Raw genomic sequence first — 20,054 nt, forward strand, 5'->3', positions numbered from 1 at the left:
CCACGTCGTGAGCAGCCCTGTGGAGAACCTCACGTGCCAGGGAACTGAGGCCTTCTACCAACAGCATCACGCGTGGGCTCAGAGGCAGATCCTCCAGGCTCAATCAAGCCTTTGGAAGACTGCAGCTCCAGCGTGAATGCAACCTCACGAGAGACCTTGAGCCAGGACATCCCACCCCACTCAGAATCCTGACCCTCAGAAACTGTCCAAAAGAATAAATGTCTGTTGTTTTAGGCTACTATGTATTAGGGTAATTTGTTACACAGCAAAAGAAAACTATGACAGGGTAAGACCTCAGACCAAGGGCTTTATTCTCTGAGGAGGTTTCATTCATTGGCAGTGAATACCACTCTTGCTCATTTCCAAAGTATTCTTTTTTGTTGTTGCTTTTGTTTTTGCCTTTGTTTTTCAGACAGAGTTTTGCTCTGTCACCCAGTCTGGAGTGCAATGGCGCGATCTTCGCTCATGCAACCTCTGCCTCCCAGGTTCAAGTGACTCTCCTGCCTCAGCCTCCCGAGTAGCTGGGATTACAGGCATGCGCCACCACGCCCAGCTAATTTTTTGTATTTTTATTAGAGGTGGGGTTTCACCATGTTGGCCAGGCTGGTCTTGAACTCCTGACCTCGTGATCCACCTGCCTCGGCCTCCCAAAGTGCTGGGATTACAGGCGCCCGCCACTGTGCCCAGCTAATTTTTATATTTTTAGTAGAGATGGCGTTTCACCATGTTGGCCAGGCTGGTCTCGAACTCCTGGCCTCAAGTGATCTGCCCGCCTCAGCCTCCCAAAGTGCTGGGATTACAGGTGTGAGCCAACGCACCCAGCCAAGTTTTTCTTTAATCAGATCTGGTGTCGTAAGTGGGATCTGAACCCACCCACCTCACGATGACCTCTGGGAGCAACAAGCAAATGGGCATAAGTACCCACTGAGCCTTGGCACTCACTGCTTCCTGCTGCACATTGGGAGGCCTTCTCCAGTAAGCCCTCTTGGACGTATGAACTCCACAACTTGTGTTGAGTTCACTGAGTCATTTGGGCATTTTTAAATCTGGACTGGGTTTGGAAGCCATGACGGAAACTGGAACAGGTGCTGAAGGGAAGCTTCAGGTGTCCAACTGGGTCAGACAGAAACTAAATTGGGTTTAGTAAAAGACCTCCGGTAGAAAAGGTTCCAGGAAGACAGAAAATAATGGGTTTACTTAAATTCAGGGAGTCTGAGACTCCATCTCAGAACATTTGCTTTTCTAGATAAATGAGTGAATCTTACCAAAAATAATTTAGAATTTTGGTGGCCACATAAGGAAGTTTTAACCTAAACAAACAAACAAACAATTCCAAACACCTCAGAAACAATGGGATATATTTTTGATTGGCAGGTAAAAGTTTCTGACCTCTCTTTCTTTCTACCTTCCTCTCCCTACGCTGAATCTGCTGACATTTTTGCTTGTTTACCTCCTACCCCAAAGTCAAAAAAAAATTAAAAAGTTATTAGATAACTGTTTATAAAAGTCAAAAAAAAATTAAAAAGTTATTAGATAACTGTTTATAAAAGTCAGGCTCTCAGATTAACCAGATCTGCTTTTTAAGCATTCTTATGCCTTCGTCAAAATCTTGAGCTCAGAGCAATAATGAAAGATATCCCTGTTTGGCATAGAAAATGCTTTGTCTGCCCTATCAAAATTGTTTTCTTTGTCTTGCTTCTGCAAATACTTTATGAAAATTTCCCCTCTTGCCTCTCCTGGCAGAGTGCTAGGAGTCTGGTGCTACCATGATTCACAAATCACTGCATCTTCAAATAAACTCTTTGTTTGTTTGTTTTTTTTTGAGACAGAGTCTCACTCTGTTGCCCAGGCTGGAGTGCACTGGCACGATCTCAGCTCATAGCAACTTCTGCCTCCTGGATTCAAGCAATTCTCTGCCTCAGCCTCCCGAGTAGCTGGGATTACAGGTGCCCACCACCACACCTGGCTAATTTTTTGTATTTTTAGTAGAGATGGGGTTTCACCATCTTGGCCAGGCTGGTCTTGAACTCCTGACCTCATGATCCACCCGCCTCAGCCTCCCAAAGTGCGGGGATTACAGGTGTGAGCCACCGCACCCAGCCAAATAAACTTTTTAAAATTTAAATGTACTTCTTCTATCCAACATTCAATCCTTTTTTAGCTATGTGTATATACCACATTATAAAAATTCATTCATGGCTGGGCACAGTGGCTCACGCCTGTAATCCCAGCACTTTAGGAGGCTGAGGCAGGTGGATCACAAGGTCAAGAGATCGAGACCATCCTGGCCAACATGGTGAAACCCTGTCTCTACTAAAAATACAAAAATTAGCTGGGTGTGGTGGCGCACGCCTGTAGTCTCAGCTACTTGGGAGACTGAGGCAGGAGAATCACTTGAACTCAGCAGGCGGAGGTTGCAGTGAGCTGAGATTGTGCCACTGCACTCCAGCCTGGGTGAGAGAACAAGACTCCATCTCAAAAAAAAAAAAAAAAAATTCATTCATTAGTTGACAGACATTTAGATGGTTTATACTTTTTGGCTATTATAAGTAATGCTGGTGTGAACATCTGTGTGCAAGTTTTTGTGTGGATATCACTTGTTTTCAGTTCTCCTGGGTGTATTTCTAGGAGCAGAATTGCTGGGGCCTGTGGTAACTCCACGTTTAACATTTGAGGAACTACCAGCTGTTTTCCAAAGAGGCCGTACCTTTTCACAATCCCACTAGCATGTTCTCACTTTTTTTTTTTTCAAGTTTAATCATTTTGTATTTAAGCGCTGATTTTACAAAACGCAGTATATAAAGGCAAACTAAATTTACACAACTTAAATTGTTATTTTTTTTTTCTGCCTCTAGAGATGATGCCTTAAGAACAACTCAATTTGTTCACGTAAATTGCCTTCAGCCTACGTTGCAGCTAAGATGTGTGTAAGATTTTACATGTATTTTGGAAGAAATCACACAGAAGAAGCTGCTTTTTCAATAAACGTGGCCAGCTTCACATCTCTTTTGATCAGTCCACCACAGTTACGTGAGGTGAGAGTTATCTGGACCTTGTTTTATACATTGAACCATTCTGGGTGATGATTCATCTTCTCTGCTTGTAGGGCAACTCGGGACATAAAGCCAAATGCCTGATTAAAAATTTGGACGGAGAGGCCGGGCACGATGGCTCACACCTGTAATCCCAGCACTTTGGGAGGCCAAGGCAGGCAGATCACAAGGTGAAGAGATTGAGACCATCCTGGCCAACATGGTGAAACCCCGTGTCTACTAAAAATGCAAACATTAACCAGCCGTGGTGGTGCGCGCCTGTAGTCCCATCTACTCGGGAGGATAAGGCAGGAGAATCGCTTGAACCCCAGAGGCAGAGATTGCAGTGAGCCGAGATCGCACCACTGCACTCCAGCCTGGGCGACAGAGTGAGACTCCATCTCAAAAAAAAAAAAAAATTTGGAAGAAGAATGATTTGTAGATGGCATCTCTCTCTCACTTAATTCTGACCATCCTGCTGCTTTAAGATTGAGTATAGCTTGGTTCCTCTCCTCTGCTGTCTTACCTGTGAGCACCTGACAACATGGCCACGAGCCCTGGGCTCCAGCCTCCCAGCGCTGCCAAGCGCCATATCGTCCCACGTTCTCATGTTTTTAAATGGTTGAAAAAAAATTAAAAGAAGAATTTTTCATGACACATGAAAATTATGTAGCATTCCCATTTCAGTGTCTATGAACAATGTTTTATTGGAACACAGCTACACCCGCTCATTTACATATCGTCTATGGCTGCTTTTGAATTCCTACAGCACAGCTGAGCAGTTACAACAGAGACAGCATGATCCGCAAAGCCGAAAATATTTACAGAAAATATTTTCTGCCCTTTAGAGTAAAAGAGCCAATCCCTGCCCTAGACACAGCTGCCTCTACCTCACCATGATTCCCTTACTATGAATACAGAAAATATTCTGCACTTCTTTTTTTTTTTTTTGAGACAGAGTCTTGCTCTGTCGCCCAGGCTGGAGTGCAGTGGCACGATCTCGGCTCACTGCAAGCTCTGCCTTCCGGGTTCACAACATTCTCCTGCCTCAGCCTCCCAAGTAGCTGGGACTACAGGCGCCCATCACTATGCCTGGCTAATTTTTTCTATTTTTTTAATACAGACGGGGTTTCACCGTGTTAGCCAGGATGGTCTCGATCTCCTGACCTCGTGATCCACCTGCCTCGGCCTCCCAAAGTGCTGGGATTACAGGCATGAGCCACTGCGCCCGGCCGTTTTGTTTTGTTTTGAGATGGAGTCTCGCTCTGTCGCCAGGCTGGAGTGCAGTGATGTGATCTCAGCTCACTGAAACCTCCGCCTCCCGGGTTCAAGCAATTCTCTGCCTCAGCCTCCTGAGTAGCTGGGATTACAGGCACCCACCACCACACCTGGCTAATTTTGGTATTTTTAGTAGAGACAGGGTTTCACCATCTTGGCCAGGCTGGTCTTGAACTCCTGACCTCGTGATCTGCCTGCCTCGGCCTCCCAAAGTGCTGGGATTACAGGCGTGAGCCACCGCGCCCAGCCTATCCTGCACTTCTCATCAGATCTGACATCACTTCCAACACAGTAACCAAAATCCTCATCAGCTCATCTGTTTTCTTGGGCCCGGAGTCACATAGAAACCAGAAAGCTAGAAAGAGCTGTTTCTCTCACCCAGCCCCAGAGGGGGTCAGCACAGATGGTTGGTGCTCAGGGACAGAACTTGCCCTGCTGGCCTGTAAGCTCCCTCAATAGAGGATTTTACCTGCAAGGACAAGGGTGCTTTTCATCTTTACAGAATAATGATCTCCAGCAGGATGCCAAGACTGCTAAGCTCTGTGTGCCCTGCAGACTCGCACAGAGCTGGTGCTTATGAGGCAGGCGACAGTGTAAGTCTGAGGACAGAACAAAAGAAAAACTTACCTGCATCTGTCCTCTGGGCCATGCAGGAATAGACAGAGGCCTGTAAATCACCCAGGGCCACTCCCACCTGTGTCCCCTTTGGGATTTCAAACCACATGTGGGAAGTTCTGCCCGCCACACTGCCAGGCTCGGCGATGTCTGGGAGCAGGTGGACAGGAAAACCCGAGCTCCTCAGTCTGTAAAACAGAAGTGGACACCCACATGGACCCACAGTTAGGTTTCTGGAATTTAAGGGATCCTTCCTTCCTTCCTTCCTCCCTTCCTTCTCTCCATTCCTCCCTCCCTTCTTCCTTTCCTTCCCTCCCTCCCTCCATTCCTTCCCTCCCTCCCTCCATTCCTTTCCTCCCTCCCTCCCTTCTCTTTCCTCCTTCCCTCTTTCCCTCCCTTCCTTTCCTCCTTCTCTCCATTCCTTCCCTCCCTCCCTTCCTTCCTTTCTTCCCTCCTTTCCTCCCTTCCTACCTTCCTTCCCTCCCTTCCTTCCTCCCTTTCCCCTACTCTGTCCTTCCCTTCCCCTTCCTTCCTTCCTTCCTTCTTTCCTTCTTTCTTTCTTTTTTACTTATTTATTTTTTTGAGATGGAGTCTTGCTCTGTTGCCCAGGCTGGAGTGCAGTGGCACCATCTCAGCTCACTGCAACCTCCACCTCCCAGGTTCAAGCAATTCTCCTGCCTCAGCCTCCCTAGTAGCTGGGATTATAGGCGCACACCACCATGCCCAGCTAATTTTTGTATTTTTAGTAGAGACGGGGTTTCGCCATCTTGGCCAGGCTGGTCTCGAACTCCTGACCTCACATCATTCACCCGCTTCAGCCTCCCAAAGTGCTGGGATTACAGGCGTGAGCCACCACACCCGGCTCCTTCTTTCTTTTTTTGAGACAGGGTCTCGCTCTGTTACCCAGGCTGGAGTGGAGTGGTGTGATCACTGCTCACTGTAACCTCAACCTCCCAGGCTCAAGCAATTCTCCCACCTCAGCCTCCCAAGCAGCTGGGATTACAGGCCTGCACCACCACACCCAGCTGCTTTCCTTTTTTGTTGTTGTTTGTTTGTTTCCAGGAAACTCTGCATGGGAAAGTGCTATAGGACACACATGGCCGAAGTGGGGATAGAATTCAGTGCCCTCACAGGCAGCTTCTCTGGCTTTTTTAAAACCATAAGCTTAGGCTTTGTCAATAGAGTACACTGGCTTTCATAAGCTTAGGATTCACCTTCCAGGAAAGAAAACAAACAACATAGGCAGCCGTGATCAAGTCCAGCCTCCCGTGTTTGAAGGGAGCTCAAAACCTCTGCAAAGGGAGGCAGCCGGAGGTTCGGCGCCATTATGGTTGGTGAGCACAGCCCAAACCAAAGTCAAATGCAGCAGGCTCCTGAATATCAAACGTGTTAGTCACTCAGGGTTAGTGAATGGGAAGCTGTCAACTTCACACAACATGCTGGAAAGTCCTTTACCTGAACTACCAGGTGCTTTTTGTTTTATTTCAGAGCTCAGAATTTGGGCCCTGAAGGAAGTGAACTTACAGGGCACTGGACTTCTGTACCTGAAAAGGCAAATGATTGTTCAAAAAGAACTTAAAAGGCATCCTTCAAGCCTACTATCTCTAGTTCTTTTTTCTTTTTTCTTTTTTTTTTTTGAGACAAGAGTCTCGCTCTGTCCCCCAGGCTGGAGTGCCGTGGTGCAATCTCGGCTCACCGCAACCTCCGCCTCCCAGGTTCAAGTGATTCTCCTGCCTCAGCCTCCAGAGTAGCTGGGATTACAGGCGCACTCCACCACGCCCAGCTAATTTTTGTATTTTTAGTAGAGATGGGGTTTCGCCATGTTGCCCAGGCTGGTCTCGAACTCCTGACCTCAGGTGATTCACCCGCCTCAGCCTCCCAAAGTGCTGGGATTACAGGCATGAGCCACCGTGCCTGGCTCTCTAAGTTTAAGTATTAAAGAGTGAAAGCTGTACTCTGAAACCTACAGACTGGGCTCATGGTCACAGAGAAGGGAGAGCCCACCTGGGGTCTGGGCGGCTGTGGAGGAGCAGGACAGCATGGCTGAGGCCCCTACCCAAGGGCTCAGGGCTGTGCTTACACTGGGCCCATCCATGCCCCGTGACTGGGACAGGCCGGGGGCACTGGACCCTGATCCTGGCCTCCGGGAACCCTCCACCACTCCCAGATGGGAAAGCACCCTCTGAAGCACTGGCTCTGGGGTTGCCCTTCAGATTGGAGCAGAAGGAACAGCCTGCAAGGATGTGATACTCACGTCTCTACGTTCCAGCTTTGGCTCTGCGTGTTGAAATAGCCCCAGCTGGCAGCATTCTGGTCGGACATCAGAGGTCTTGGCAAGCCACACAGCATGGCAACCACATAGTCGTGGATGGTACCGGCTGCGTCGTAGGACTTCAGGAACTCTGGGCTGTTTTTCATACCAAAAACAACCAACACGGTATAACATGAACTCGGAAGCATGTGCCGCACCTAGCTGCAAGCAGCAGGGACCAGCTGTGCCATGCCAGGTGGCAGCCACAACCGCATATACTATGGCTCAAGTCCAGCTGGGTCCCTGGGATTAGGACTTCCCAGCTGCCCCAAGCAAAGCCAGCCTAAGTCAGCCCCAGGGGAAGGGCCTGAGAGGAGGAAGTGTCAAGTCTGGAAAAGCAGACGTCAGCCTCCTCAGCAGCCTCGCAGGCCTGAACACACTGCGAACTCTCCCCGTGACCCTCGGCAAGTCACTTGCCCTCTCTGTTCCCTCCTTTCCCCATCTGGGTGGGAACTGGATAATCAATAGAGAGCCCTCTGCAAAAGGACGTGGTTCTGGACCCAATCGAGGTCCAGGCCATGCTCCATCCTGTCCTGCCAGGACACACTCACTGCGGCACAGCCCAGCAGGCGGGGTGATGCTGATGCAGCCCCGGCCTATTCTCATTCTCCCGGAAACCCAGCACCCGAGTCAAAGTGCAGTTGCCCGTACCGATATTTCAAAAGCCAGAAGATGGTTGCACAGCCGAAGCCCGTGGCCACACTGAGATGAGACTTCGGCTGGGGCAGAGAGGCCAGGAATTCGCTGCTACATCGGCCATCCTGCCACGTGACCAGGTGGCTAACAGCTCGGGGCTCAAACACCGGGGTAACCCCTCCCTCTGTCCATTTACAGCCTGGAACAAAAGAGATGACCAAAAATGAAGAAAAGAGCAACTGACTAGGCATGGCGCGGCCTTGATACTACTCTGCTGGTGAGTGACAAAATATGTGCGAATCGTCCCATGATAAAGCCTGGCGCACCTGTGGGTCCTGATAGCACTGGCTTTAGTACTTGGCTCTACCACATAATGACTGTGGGACCCTGGGCACGTCACATACTCCCTCCGTTTGCCCCACTTCTCTGTTTGTTTTTATTCTTTTTTGAAGTTGATATCATATCTCCCCACATCTCAGAAGATGTTTGGCACAATCTCAAGTCCCCTGGTCTCTGTCCCTCCAACCCTCATCATGACATTATCTAGGCTTCCTGCTACTTGATTACCAGTAAATTTTCTCTTTTCCTTAGTTCTTAGCTGATTGCGTTTTATTTTTATTTATTTTATTTTATTTTATTTTAATTTTTTGAGACAGATTCTCATTGTGTCCCCCAGGCTGGAATGCAGTGGCACAATCCCGGCTCACTGCAACCTCCATCTCCCAGGTTCAAGCGATTCTCCTGCCTCAGCCTCCTGAGTAGCTGAGACTACAGGCCCACGCCACCACGCCCAGCTAATTTTTTGGACTTTCAGTAGAGACAGGGTTTCATCATGCTGCCCAGGCTGGTCTCGAACTCCTGAGCTCAGGCAATCCACCCACCTCAGCCTCCCAAAGTGCTAGGATTACAGGCATGAGCCACCGCACCTGGCCCTGATTGATTTTTAGACATCCAAATTTACTTTAAAAACATCTGACTGTCAGATTTTTTTCATTTGTGCCTTGTGACATCCTCTGGATTTTTCTCTGCCCTTATTCAGTGATTTCTCCCAAGGCCAATTTCAGTGTCAGTCTTTCCAGGCAGTGTCTGAAGGCCCGGATGCCACCAAATATTTCTCATGTTCCCATCTTTAAATGCCAGTTTGATTAGTTATAATAGTCTGGTTCTAAGTTCCTTCCCTTCAATGCTTAAAAGCACTTTTTGTGGTCGATTGTTGTAAATTCTTCACTACTCCTCCCATTAAGAGGTGGCATCTGAATCCTCTTTCCTTGAATATAGAATCACCTTGGTGACGTGCTTGACCAGGAGAATGTGGAGGCAGTCACATCTTGGGACTCCCAAGGCTAGGTCATAAGAAGTACTGCAGCTCCCGCCCAAGCCTCTTACACCAGTCTCTCTGGGGGAATCAGCCTTCAGGTAAGAAGTGCGACTACGCCGAGGCCGCCATGCTGAGGAGACCACAGGCAAAGAGCAGCCGGCAGACCGTTTCCAGGTGAGCCCAGCCTCCAGCCTTCCCACCAAGGTACCAGGCATTGAGTAAAGCCACCGTGACCCCCCAGACTGTCCACCAGTTGAACACTAACAAGCAACCTCCACCACCACCATGCAGAAGCAGCAGTGGGCTGAGCCCTGCCCAACCCCTGACCCAAAAAATCATGAGAGATGATAAATGCTTGTTGCTTTCAGTCACTAGGTTGGAGGTAGTTTGTTGTGCCGCAATAGGTCATCAAAATACTACTCCTGGTCAGGCGCGGTGGCTCACGCCTATAATCCCAGCACTTCGGGAGGCCAAGGTGGGTGGATCACCTGAGGTCAGGAGTTCGAGACCAGCCTGGACAACATGGCGAAACCCCATCTCTACAAAAAATACAAAAATTAGCCAGGTGTGGTAGCGGGTGCCTGTAATCCCAGCTACTCAGGAGGCTGAGGCAGGAGAATCGCTTGAACCCAGTAGGCGGAGGTTGCAGTGAGCTGAGATCGCACCACTGCACTCCAGCCTGGGCAACAGAGTGAGGCTCCATCTCAGAAAAACAAAACAAACAAAAAAATGCTACTCCATTGTCTTTTCACACAGAATGCTGCTGTTGAAAAAAATCTAATGTCAATCTGATCCTTATTCTTTCATATGGGATCTGATCTTTTGCTCTGCAAGCTTTTGGAATTCTGTCTTTGAAATCCTTAAAAGTTCACTAGAATATATCTAGCTGGGGGTTGTCTTTATCTCCTCCTTTGACATTCTATGGGCCCTTTCAGGCTGGGGTGTTCTATCTTATGTTGTCAATTATAGGAAATTTTTCTCCATTATTTCTACAAAGATTTCCTCCTCTCCATTTTTATTTTTCCCTTTCTGGTCTCCTATGATTTAGATGCTAGTGCTTCTGTTTGTATCCTCAATACCTCTTAGCTCATAGGGCGCAGTGGCTCACACCTGTAATCCCAGCACTTTGGGAGGCTGAGGCGGGTGGATCACTTGAGGTCAGGAGTTCAAGGCCAGCCTGGCCAACATGGTGAAACCCCTTCTCTGCTAAAAATACCGAAAAAAAAATTAGCCGGGCGTGATGGCGGGTACCAGTAGTCCCAGCTACTCCGGAGGCTGAGGCAGGAGAATGGCGTGAACCTGGGAGGCAGAGCTTGCAGTGAGCAGAGATTGCGCCACTGCACTCCAGCCTGGGCAACACAGCAAGACTCCATCTCAAAAAAAAAAAAAAAATAGCCAGGCATGGTGGCGGGTGCCTGTAGTAACAGTTACTTGGGAGGGGAAATTTAGGCAGGAGAATCACTTGAATCTGGGAGGCAGAGGTTGCAGTGAGCCCAGATCGCTCCATTGTACTCCAGCCTGGGTGACAAGAGCAAGACTCCATCTCAAAAAAAATAAAAAATAAAAAAAATACCAGTTTTCCACTCCCTTTGCCAACTCTCGACATTACTGAACATTTTGATTTCTTACCATCCAATGGGTGGAAGATGCTTTGTTGTTTTCATCCGCACTGCTCTAATGACTAACAATGCTGAACATCTTTCCAGATGTTTATCAGCCATTGGTATTTCCTCTTCCAGGAATAACCTATCGGTATCCTTCACCCGTTTTTCCACAGAGCTGCTTGTTCTCTCTTAGTTACTGGTTCTTTACACGTGCTGACCTGTCCTTTGTCCACTATTCACTACCAGATATTTTCTCCCTGTCTGCTGCTCGCCTTTTAGCTTTCTTTGATGATCCTGGTTGCTCTTCTGTGTTTACTGAGCCTGAAAATGGAGTTTGGAAACCGGCGTAACCACAGGCCTTTCAGAAGACACTAATCACTCCGTCTCCTCCCCTCTAGCTCGCTCCGGGTGCCCTCACTGAAGCACTTAGCTCTCTGCTCAAGTTACTCCTGCCCATCTGTGTTGACTGTGTTTTGGAAGGTAGAGGCTGCATTCCTTCATTTCTATCTCTCCCCCAGGGCCTAGCAAAGCGCTTTATAGGTTGTAGGTAGGAAAACCAAAGTGAATTAAGGCTGCCATTAAAATCGACAAGACTGGATCCCAAATGTGATTTCACTTGACTTCACTAAGCAGGTATCACCATCACCACACTGTGGCTTTCCTCCTTCCCAGAAACAGAAAAACAATCCCAGAAGGCATGTGGGCTGGCTCAATAAAATATTAAGCAGCTCTTTCCAACGATGTGGCTGATGGTTTGTGTGGTTGTTAGAGAGCCCAGGAGACAGGCAGAAAGGAAGGCATGTGACCGGATCACAATCATCAGCTCTCTGCTGTCCTCTTTGGGAAGGGTTTTAGTATTAAAAGGACATTTATTCTCATTAATGCAAAATTAAGGAGTTTTAAAAGCTTTTACAACCTAGACTCCCTCTGAGAGGTTAGCCTTGACACCCTAATCGCCTTCTGCTCCCGCCACTGCTCGGTGCCAAGCAGCTCCCACGGCCCCAACGGGCCTGATGATAGGCGGACAGGAGGGAGGAAGGGGAGGAGGAAGAGCCTGCATCAGCTCCTACGATTGCCCAGCCCCATCCTGGGAGTGATTAAACGGTGCATCACCAAATGCCAGTCCCACTGACAGGCGGGTCACCGTGCACTTCAGGGCACTCTAAATTGCCGACTCTCCATGTAGAAAGGGATGAATCCAATGTTGAAATCCTCATAACTACAGCCCCCCGAAGTAGCCGTCCATCTTCTGCTTAAAATGTTGATCTGTAGTAAAATGTTGATTTTGTTGAAGCTGAGTGATGGGTATATGCTGTTCACAGTACTATTCTCCCTATGTTTGTTTGTCTAAATTAAATCTTTCATTCTTTCTTTTTTTTTTTTGAGACGAAGTCTTGTTCTGTCACCCAGGTTGGAGTGCAGTGGCGCGATCTCGGCTCACTGCAACCTCTGCCTCCCGGGTTCAAGTGAGTTTCCTGCCTTAGCCTCCCAAGTAGCTGGGATTATAGGCACACACCACCACACCCAGCTAATTTTTGTATTTTTAGTAGAGATGGGGTTTCACCATGTTGGCCAGGCTGGTCTCTAATTCCTGACCTCGTGATCTGCCCGCCTCAGCCTCCCAAAGTGCTGGGATTACAGACGTGAGCCATTGTGCCTGGCCAATATAATTTCTTTTAAAGTTTGATTTGTTGTTGTCGTTGCTTTCTGAGACAGGGTCTTGCTCTGTAGCCCATGCTGGAGTGCAGTGGCGCAATCACAGCTCACTGCAGCCTCAACCTCCAGGGCTCCAGTGATCCTCTCACCTCAGCCTCCCAAGTAGCTGGGACTACAAACATGTCGCACCACACCCAACTTATTTTTGCATCTTTTGTAGAGATGGGGTACCACTATGTTGCCCAGGCTAGTCTTGAACTCTTGGCCCCAAGCAATACTCCTCCTGCCTCGGCCTCCCAAAGTGTTGGGATTTACAGGTGTGAGCCACCATGCCCGGCCTTAAAAAGTTTTTTTAATGCCTGCCAGAACAGGGAGCTCCCAACTTCCTGCAGGAGCCTCATCCTTGGGCATTCTGCTGGGAAGTCTCTCACTGAGCCACTGTGTCCCCTTGCAGCTCTGGTCCTCCACCAAAAACAACCCTGCCAGGCCTTTAAAAGCTCCTCGGACAGACTTGGATTCAAAAGTGGGGTTCACTTGCTGAAATATGACCCTGAGCATATTATTCTAACCTCTCTGAACCTCAACCTCTCATCCACACAATGGGGACAACAGTGTAACCTATGTCACCACGTTGTTGGGAATATCCGACGAGATCATGCAACTGATGTCCTCAGCCAGGCACCAGGCATGTGAAGTGCTCATTGTGGTTTTACTGTCTTAGGTTCTCCTCCTCAAGGCCAAATAGAACAGGTTACCCACCTCCGCACTGTGGCAGACCTTCATAAGACAACCAACTAGAAATGCTTAGCAACTGAGCCCATAAAAAGGATATGCCGGCCGGGCGTGGTGGCTCACACCTGTAATCCCAGCACTTTGGGAGGCTGAAGCGGGTGGATCATTTGAGGTCAGGAGTTCGAGACCAGCCTGGCCAACATGGTGAAACCCCGTTTCTACTAAAAATACAAAAATTAGCTGGGCGTGGTGGCAGGCACCTGTAGTCCCAGCTACTCTGGAGGCTGAGGCAGGAAGATCACTTGAACTCGGGAGGCAGAGGTTGCAGTGAGCTGAGTTTGCACCATTGCACTCCAGCCTGGGTAACAAGAGTGAAACTCCACCTTAAAAAAAAAAAAAAAAAGATATGCCCTGGAATTTTCAAAATCACAAATATGCAAACAACGACAAATGTGCCCCAATTCAAAAGCATGCCCTCCGTGTCCTGTCATCTCCTGCAGCTACAGCCAGTCTCTCGGTTGTCTGCACTAATGTTCTGAGACACTGACATGGTAAAGAGAAAGCTATGGAAAATGCACTCTGCTGAATCCTTCAGGAGAATCCGAGAAAACACTCTCTTCCCTCTGCCTGTTCGTGGATAACGTGCTGATGATGTGGGAGTGGGCAGTTCCCTCTGCCTGTTCGTGGATAACGTGCTGATGATGTGGGAGTGGGCAGTTCCCTTGTTCACCTAACATTGGTACAGAATGCTCACCCACGCAGGAGGCAGCACGTGTTCGTCCACTCCAAGAAACAAGACCCTATTCCCACTGCAGGATAACCCGACCCTTCACAGAAAGCCCCGCACAGCACTGCTCTAGTTCTGGAAGTGACTGCTACTAGCCTGAGAGCATCCCCGAGCCCCGCATACCTTGGCCTGTTTTCCAAAACACGACTCCATGCATCTGGCCCGACACCCCGATGCCCACGACGCTCCGGAGCTGGGGTCGGGGAAGGGCAGCAAGGCACTCGTGTAGGGCTTGGAGGATTCTACTCACATCCTGCTCCCGCCCCTGGAAGCAAAAGAGAACACATGGGCAGGGGCAGACACACAGGCAGGGGGAGGGGCGCAGGTCTCCCGGGATGTCCTGGAGGAGGAATGCAGTGGGCAGCATCCACTCCCTAACTTCACAGTTGAGGCACTGCTGCAGGTGAGTTGCAGCAAACTGCCTGGGCCTGCCCTCCACTGGGGTCAGACTCAGCTGAGAACAGCATTCTCTGTGCTATAAATAGAAGAAATAAGGTCAGGCACTGGTGGCTCAAGCCTATAATCCCAGCACTTTGGGAGGCCAAGGTGGGTGGATCACCTGAGGTCAGGAGTTCGAGACCAGCCTAGCCAAACAACATGATGAAACCCCGTCTCTACTAAAAATACAAAAAATTAGCTGGGTATGGTGGCATGCACCTGTAATCCCAGCTACTCAGGAGGCTGAGGCAGGAGAATCGGTTGAATCTGGGAGGCGGAGGTTGCGGTGAGCCGAGATCGCGCCACGGCACTCCAGCCTGGGTGACAAAGTGAGACTCCATCTCAAAAAAACCAACTAGAGGAATCCACAGAAAGTTCAGAAGAGAAGAAGGGGAAGAGAGTTGTGGCTCAGCTCTCAATAAATGTCAGCTCTTTGAGGAACTAGCAAAGCTAAGGTCTTAGAAAGGCATCTGAAGGCTGAGTTCTCAGACGTCTTGCTTCCCTCCCGGGAGTGGCGTCTTCCCCTCCTCGGAAAACCTCTCACTTGCCCCTGTCAGCCTGCGGCCTTGGTCAGGGGCAGCTCTTGGCTCCTAACAAGCAGGAACAAAGAAGAGAAAGAAGGGAGGAGAGGAGGGGTAGGATGGGGCAAGGAGTACAGGGGAAGCACAGCCTTTTCCTAGGGAGCAGCCCCAGAGCTCAACAAGGATTCTACATGCGAGAGAGGCCACAGCCAAGAGGAAGTGGAAGACAAGAGGCACAGAGGAGCCAGGTGGCTACGCAGGATCACCAGAGGGAGGAAAGAAGAGCAGGGTGGGGACATGGGGGTGGGGGGCAGGAAGAAGGGTTCTGGGAATAGACATTTGTTTAGACCCTCACTGTCCAATACTGAAATCGTTAGCCACTTGTGGCTAGTCTGAATTGAGATGTAAATGTAAAACACGCACCGGACTACAATTTAGTATGACAAAAAATATACACTATCTCATTTAATACTTTTTTTTTTTTTTTTTTTTTAGCGATAGAGTCTCTCTCTGTTGCCCAGGCTAGAGTGCAGTGGCATAATCTTGGCTCACTGCAACCTCCGCCTCCCAGGTTCAAGTGATTCTCCTGCCTTAGCCTCCGGAGTAGCTGGGATTACAGGCTCACACCACCACGCTGGGCTAATTTTTGTATTTTTAGTAGAGACATGGTTTCGCCACGTTGGCCAGGCTGGTCTCAAACTCCTGGCCTCAGGGATTCACCCACCTCGGCCTCCCAAAGTGCTGGGATTACAGGTGTGAGCCACCGCACCCAGCCTTGATTATCACACATCAAAATGATAATGTGTTGGATACACTGGGTTAAATAAAATATGCAATTAAAATTAATTTCACTTGTTTCCTTTATTTTAATAGGGTTGCTAGAAAATTGAAAAGGCCACGCCTGGCTCCATTTGTAGGTTACATTTCTTTTTTTTTGAGACGGAATCTCGCTGTCACCAGGTTGGAGTGCAGTGGTGTGATCTCAGCTCACTGCATCGTCTGCCTCCCAGGTTCATGCAATTCTCCTGCCTCAGCCTCCCAAGTACCTGGGACTATAGGCGCGCGCCACCATACCCAGCTAATTTTTGTATTTTTAGTGGAGACGGGGTTTCACCATGTTGGCTAGGATGGTCTCGATCTCTTGACCTCGTGATTCGCCCGCCTCGGCCTCCCAAAGTGCTAGGATTACAGGCGTGAGCCACCACGCCTGGCCTGCAGGTCATATTTCTACTGGACAGAGCTAGTTTAAAGAGTCCTCCCAGCTGGGCGCAGTGGCTCACGCCTATAATCTCAGCTACTGGGAAGGTTGAAGCAGGAGATCACTTGATCCCAGAACTTTGAGACCAGCCTCAGCAACACAGTGAGACTCCACATGGCCATGGGGTGGTGTGTCATCCCAGGACAGAGCTGCTGTTTCAAATGGGCCCAGGGTGAGTGGGTGCGTGAGTTGTGTGGGTGGAGACACGGGAAGAAGTAAGCAGGCTGGATGTGGTAAAGACAAGGAGGCAGGGTTCAGCAGTTAGAAACAGTTTTAGGGGTGGGTGTGATTAGGGAGTAGCTCTTGGACAGACCCCCAGTGTAACAGGAATAGACATTGCACCCACGCCTTGGCTCAGAATATCAGTTGGTCTACATCCACGTCGAATCCTCGAGCTTTAGACTTGCACACAGTACTTAGAAGCTCATTAAATCCTACTCCTCAGGCCTCTTTTTACAGCGGAGGAAACTGACGCCCAGAGAGGAAAAATAAATATAAACTGTGAAAGGGTCACAGAACTGCCCTCGAAAACCTTGTATTTTAAATGGGCAAATACCAAAAACTGATTGTCTGCACAGCTGCCAAGCTTGACCCTGGTATAGCTAATACTTATGAGTGAAAAGTATGAACTTGAGGAAAGAACACAGCCAGCAGATATTACTTTTTTTTTTTTTTTTTTTGGAGACAGAGTCTTACTCTGTTGCCCAGGCTGGAGTGCAGTGGTATGATCTGGGCTCACTGCAACCTCTGCCTCCCGAGTTCAAGCGATTCTCCTGCCTCAGCCTCCCAAGTAGCTGGGATTACAAGCACGCATCACCACGCCCGGCTAATTTTTGTATTTTGTAGTAGAGACAGGGTTTCGCCATGTTGGCCAGGCTGGTCTCGAACTCCTGACCTCAAGTGATCCACCCACCTCGGCCTCCCAAAGTGCTGGGATTACAGGCAAGAGCCACCGCGCCCGGCCACAGATATGACTATAGATCACTGGTTCCTACTCGGGGTGGTTTTGTCACCTAGGGAACATTTGGCAACATGGAGACATTTTTGGTTGTCACATCTGGGGAAGAGGGGCAAGCATGGCTGGCATCTAGTGGGCCAGAGATGTTGCTAAACATTCTACAACATGCAGGACACCCCTCACACAACAAAAACTATGCAGCCCAAAATGTCAGCAGCACCAAGGTTGAGAAACCCTGCTATATAGACTAACTCACAGCAGTGCTGTTTGTCCCAGAGCACGATTCATATGTGGCGTGGGGGGGTTAATGACTGGCCTCCGCTAAGCACTTCATTAGATAGGTGTGGCACACTGGGTGAGCCTGTAAGTGCAGAACAGCCTGCTGAAAGCTGGGGACGGAGGGCAGAAAAGTTTTCAAGAAGTGCCCATGCTGCCGCCCCTACTGGGAAGTGAGGAGCCCCTCTGCCCGGCCACCACCCCGTCTGGGTGGTGTACCCAACAGCTCATTGAGAACGGGCCATGATGACAATGGCAGTTTTGTGGAATAGAAAAGGGGGAAAGGTGGGGAAAAGATTGAGAAATCGGATGGCTGCCGTGTCTGTGTAGAAAGAAGTAGACATGGGAGACTTTTCATTTTGTTCTGTACTAAGAAAAATTCTTCTGCCTTGGGATCCTGTTGATCTGTGACCTTACCCCCAACCCTGTGCTCTCTGAAACATGTGCTGTGTCCACTCAGGGTTAAATGGATTAAGGGTGGTGCAAGATGTGCTTTGTTAAACAGATGCTTGAAGGCAGCATGCTCGTTAAGAGTCATCACCACTCCCTAATCTCAAGTACCCAGGGACACAAACACTGCGGAAGGCTGCAGGGTCCTCTGCCTAGGAAAACCAGAGACCTTTGTTCACTTGTTTATCTGCTGACCTTCCCTCCACTATTGTCCTATGACCCTGCCAAATCCCCCTCTGCGAGAAACACCCAAGAATGATCCATTAAAAAAAAAAAAAAAAAGTGGCCATGCTGGGCGCAGCGGCTCACACCTATAATCCCAGCACTTTGGGAAACCGAGGCAGGCAGATCAGTTGAGGTCAGGAGTTTGAGACCAGCCTTGCCAACATGGTGAAACCCCATCTCTACTAAAAACACAAAAAAATTCTCCAAGCATGGTGGCGCACACCTGTAATCCCAGCTACTCGGGAAACTGAGGCACGAAAATCACTTGAACCCGGGAGGCAGAGGTTTCAGTGAGCAGAGATTGCACCACTGCACTCCAGCCTGGGTGACAGAGCGAGACCCTGTCTCAAAAAAAAAAAAAAAAAAGTGCTCTATTTCAAGAGAAACTGGCACTTTCTGAGCCTACTCTCCCCTAATGCCAGCTCTCCTGCTCACCCCACCAGGGTCAGAGCCAACTTTGCCTCCAATTCATAGTCCTTTAAGTAAGAATCCTTTTAATATGCCCTAATGTCCCAACCAAACTAATCTTGAAAGCTTCTATGTAGATACAAAGTGCTCCTGAAATCTCTATCCTCAGAAATGCTTCTGAGCCAAATGGGCTCTGAACCCTAAACAACCGAGTCCATGTATGTGGCAAGAGCTTGTGAAAAACAAAGCTCAGCCAGGCGCAGTGACTCACAACTGTAATCCTAGCACTTTGGGAGGCTGAAGTGGGCGGATCACTTGAGGTCAGGAGTTCAAGACCAGCCTGGCGAACATGGCGAAACCCTGTCTCTACTAAAAATACAAAAAGTAGCCGGGCGCGGTGGCTCACACCTGTAGTCCCAGCTACTCGGGAGGCTGAAGCAGGAGAATCGCTTGAATCCGGGTGGCGGAGGTTGCAGTGAGCCCAGATCACGCCACTGCACTCCAGCCTGGGCAACAGAGCGAGACTTGGTAAGAAAGAGAAAGGAAAGAAAGGAAAGAAAGGAAAGAAGGAAGGAAGGAAGGAAGGAAGGAAGGAAGGAAGGAAGGAAGGAAGGAAGGGAAGGAAGGGAAGGAAGGGAAGGAAGGAAGAAAGGAAAGAAGGAAGGAAAGAAAGAAAAAGGAAAAGAAAGCTCTTGGGAGTGGATCTTGGCTCAGAAAACCAAGGTGTGTGGCTGAAAGGGGCCTTAGAGGCTGCCTATTTCAACTCAGAGAACAAGCTGAGACCCAGGAAAAAGTCATGTGAGGTTACACAGAAAGCCCCTTGCTATTAATTTCTATCCTCAATTAACTGAACACAGTTCACTTTTCCTTTTTAGGGAATTAACGGGATCCAGCTCTGAAGATTAACATCTTTTCTGAACCCACCTACATCTCCGACAGAGCCCACGATCCTGAAATTGTCCATTTCTACCTTGTAGCTTTCACAAGCCAGTAATTGTAGTGGATACTTATCAACCTCACCCTCTTTAAAAACAAATTTTTAAGAGTTTTTAAAAAATGTCTATATGCTCTCAAGATGTCTTTCCTGCAGGATGTCTCGGCCTTTGAGGCTGGGGGTCTTTGGCTGACCAGAGTTTCTTTTTTTTTTTTTTTTTTTTCTGAGACAGAGTTTTGCTCTTGTTGCCCAGGCTGGAGTGCAATGGCACGATCTCGGCTCACCGCAACCTCCGCCTCCGCGGTTCAACCGATTTTCTTGCCTCAGCCTCCTGAGTAGCTGGCATCACAGGCACGCGCCACCGGCTACTTTTTTTTGTTTGTTTTTTGTTTTCTGGTTTTTTTTTTTTTTTTTTTTTGAGACGGAGTCTCGCTCTGTCACCCAGGCTGGAGTGCAGTGGCGCGATCTCGACTCACTGCAAGCTCCGCCTCCCGGGTTCACGCCATTCTCCTGCCTCAGCCTCCCGAGTAGCTGGGACTACAGGCGCCCGCCACCACGCCCGGCTAATTTTTTGTATTTTTAGTACAGACGGGGTTTCACCGTGTTAGCCAGAATGG

General features: G+C 49.0%; 1 protein-coding gene across 1 annotated transcript in view; it reads right to left on the minus strand.

Annotated features, from left to right (window-relative positions):
• Window positions 1-20,054, minus strand: part of SHPK (sedoheptulokinase) — a 28,876-nt gene that overhangs the window by 7,777 nt on the left and 1,045 nt on the right. The window contains exons 2-5 of the mRNA XM_003810234.6: window positions 14,093-14,234; window positions 7,888-8,071; window positions 7,180-7,332; window positions 4,938-5,113 (exon numbers count right to left, since the gene is read on the minus strand). Of these exons, the coding sequence (XP_003810282.1) occupies window positions 4,938-5,113; window positions 7,180-7,332; window positions 7,888-8,071; window positions 14,093-14,234 (655 nt within the window). The remainder of the gene's footprint in view (window positions 1-4,937; window positions 5,114-7,179; window positions 7,333-7,887; window positions 8,072-14,092; window positions 14,235-20,054) is intronic.

Source organism: Pan paniscus, chromosome 19 (assembly GCF_029289425.2).
Source record: "Pan paniscus chromosome 19, NHGRI_mPanPan1-v2.0_pri, whole genome shotgun sequence".
NCBI lineage: Eukaryota > Metazoa > Chordata > Mammalia > Primates > Hominidae > Pan > Pan paniscus.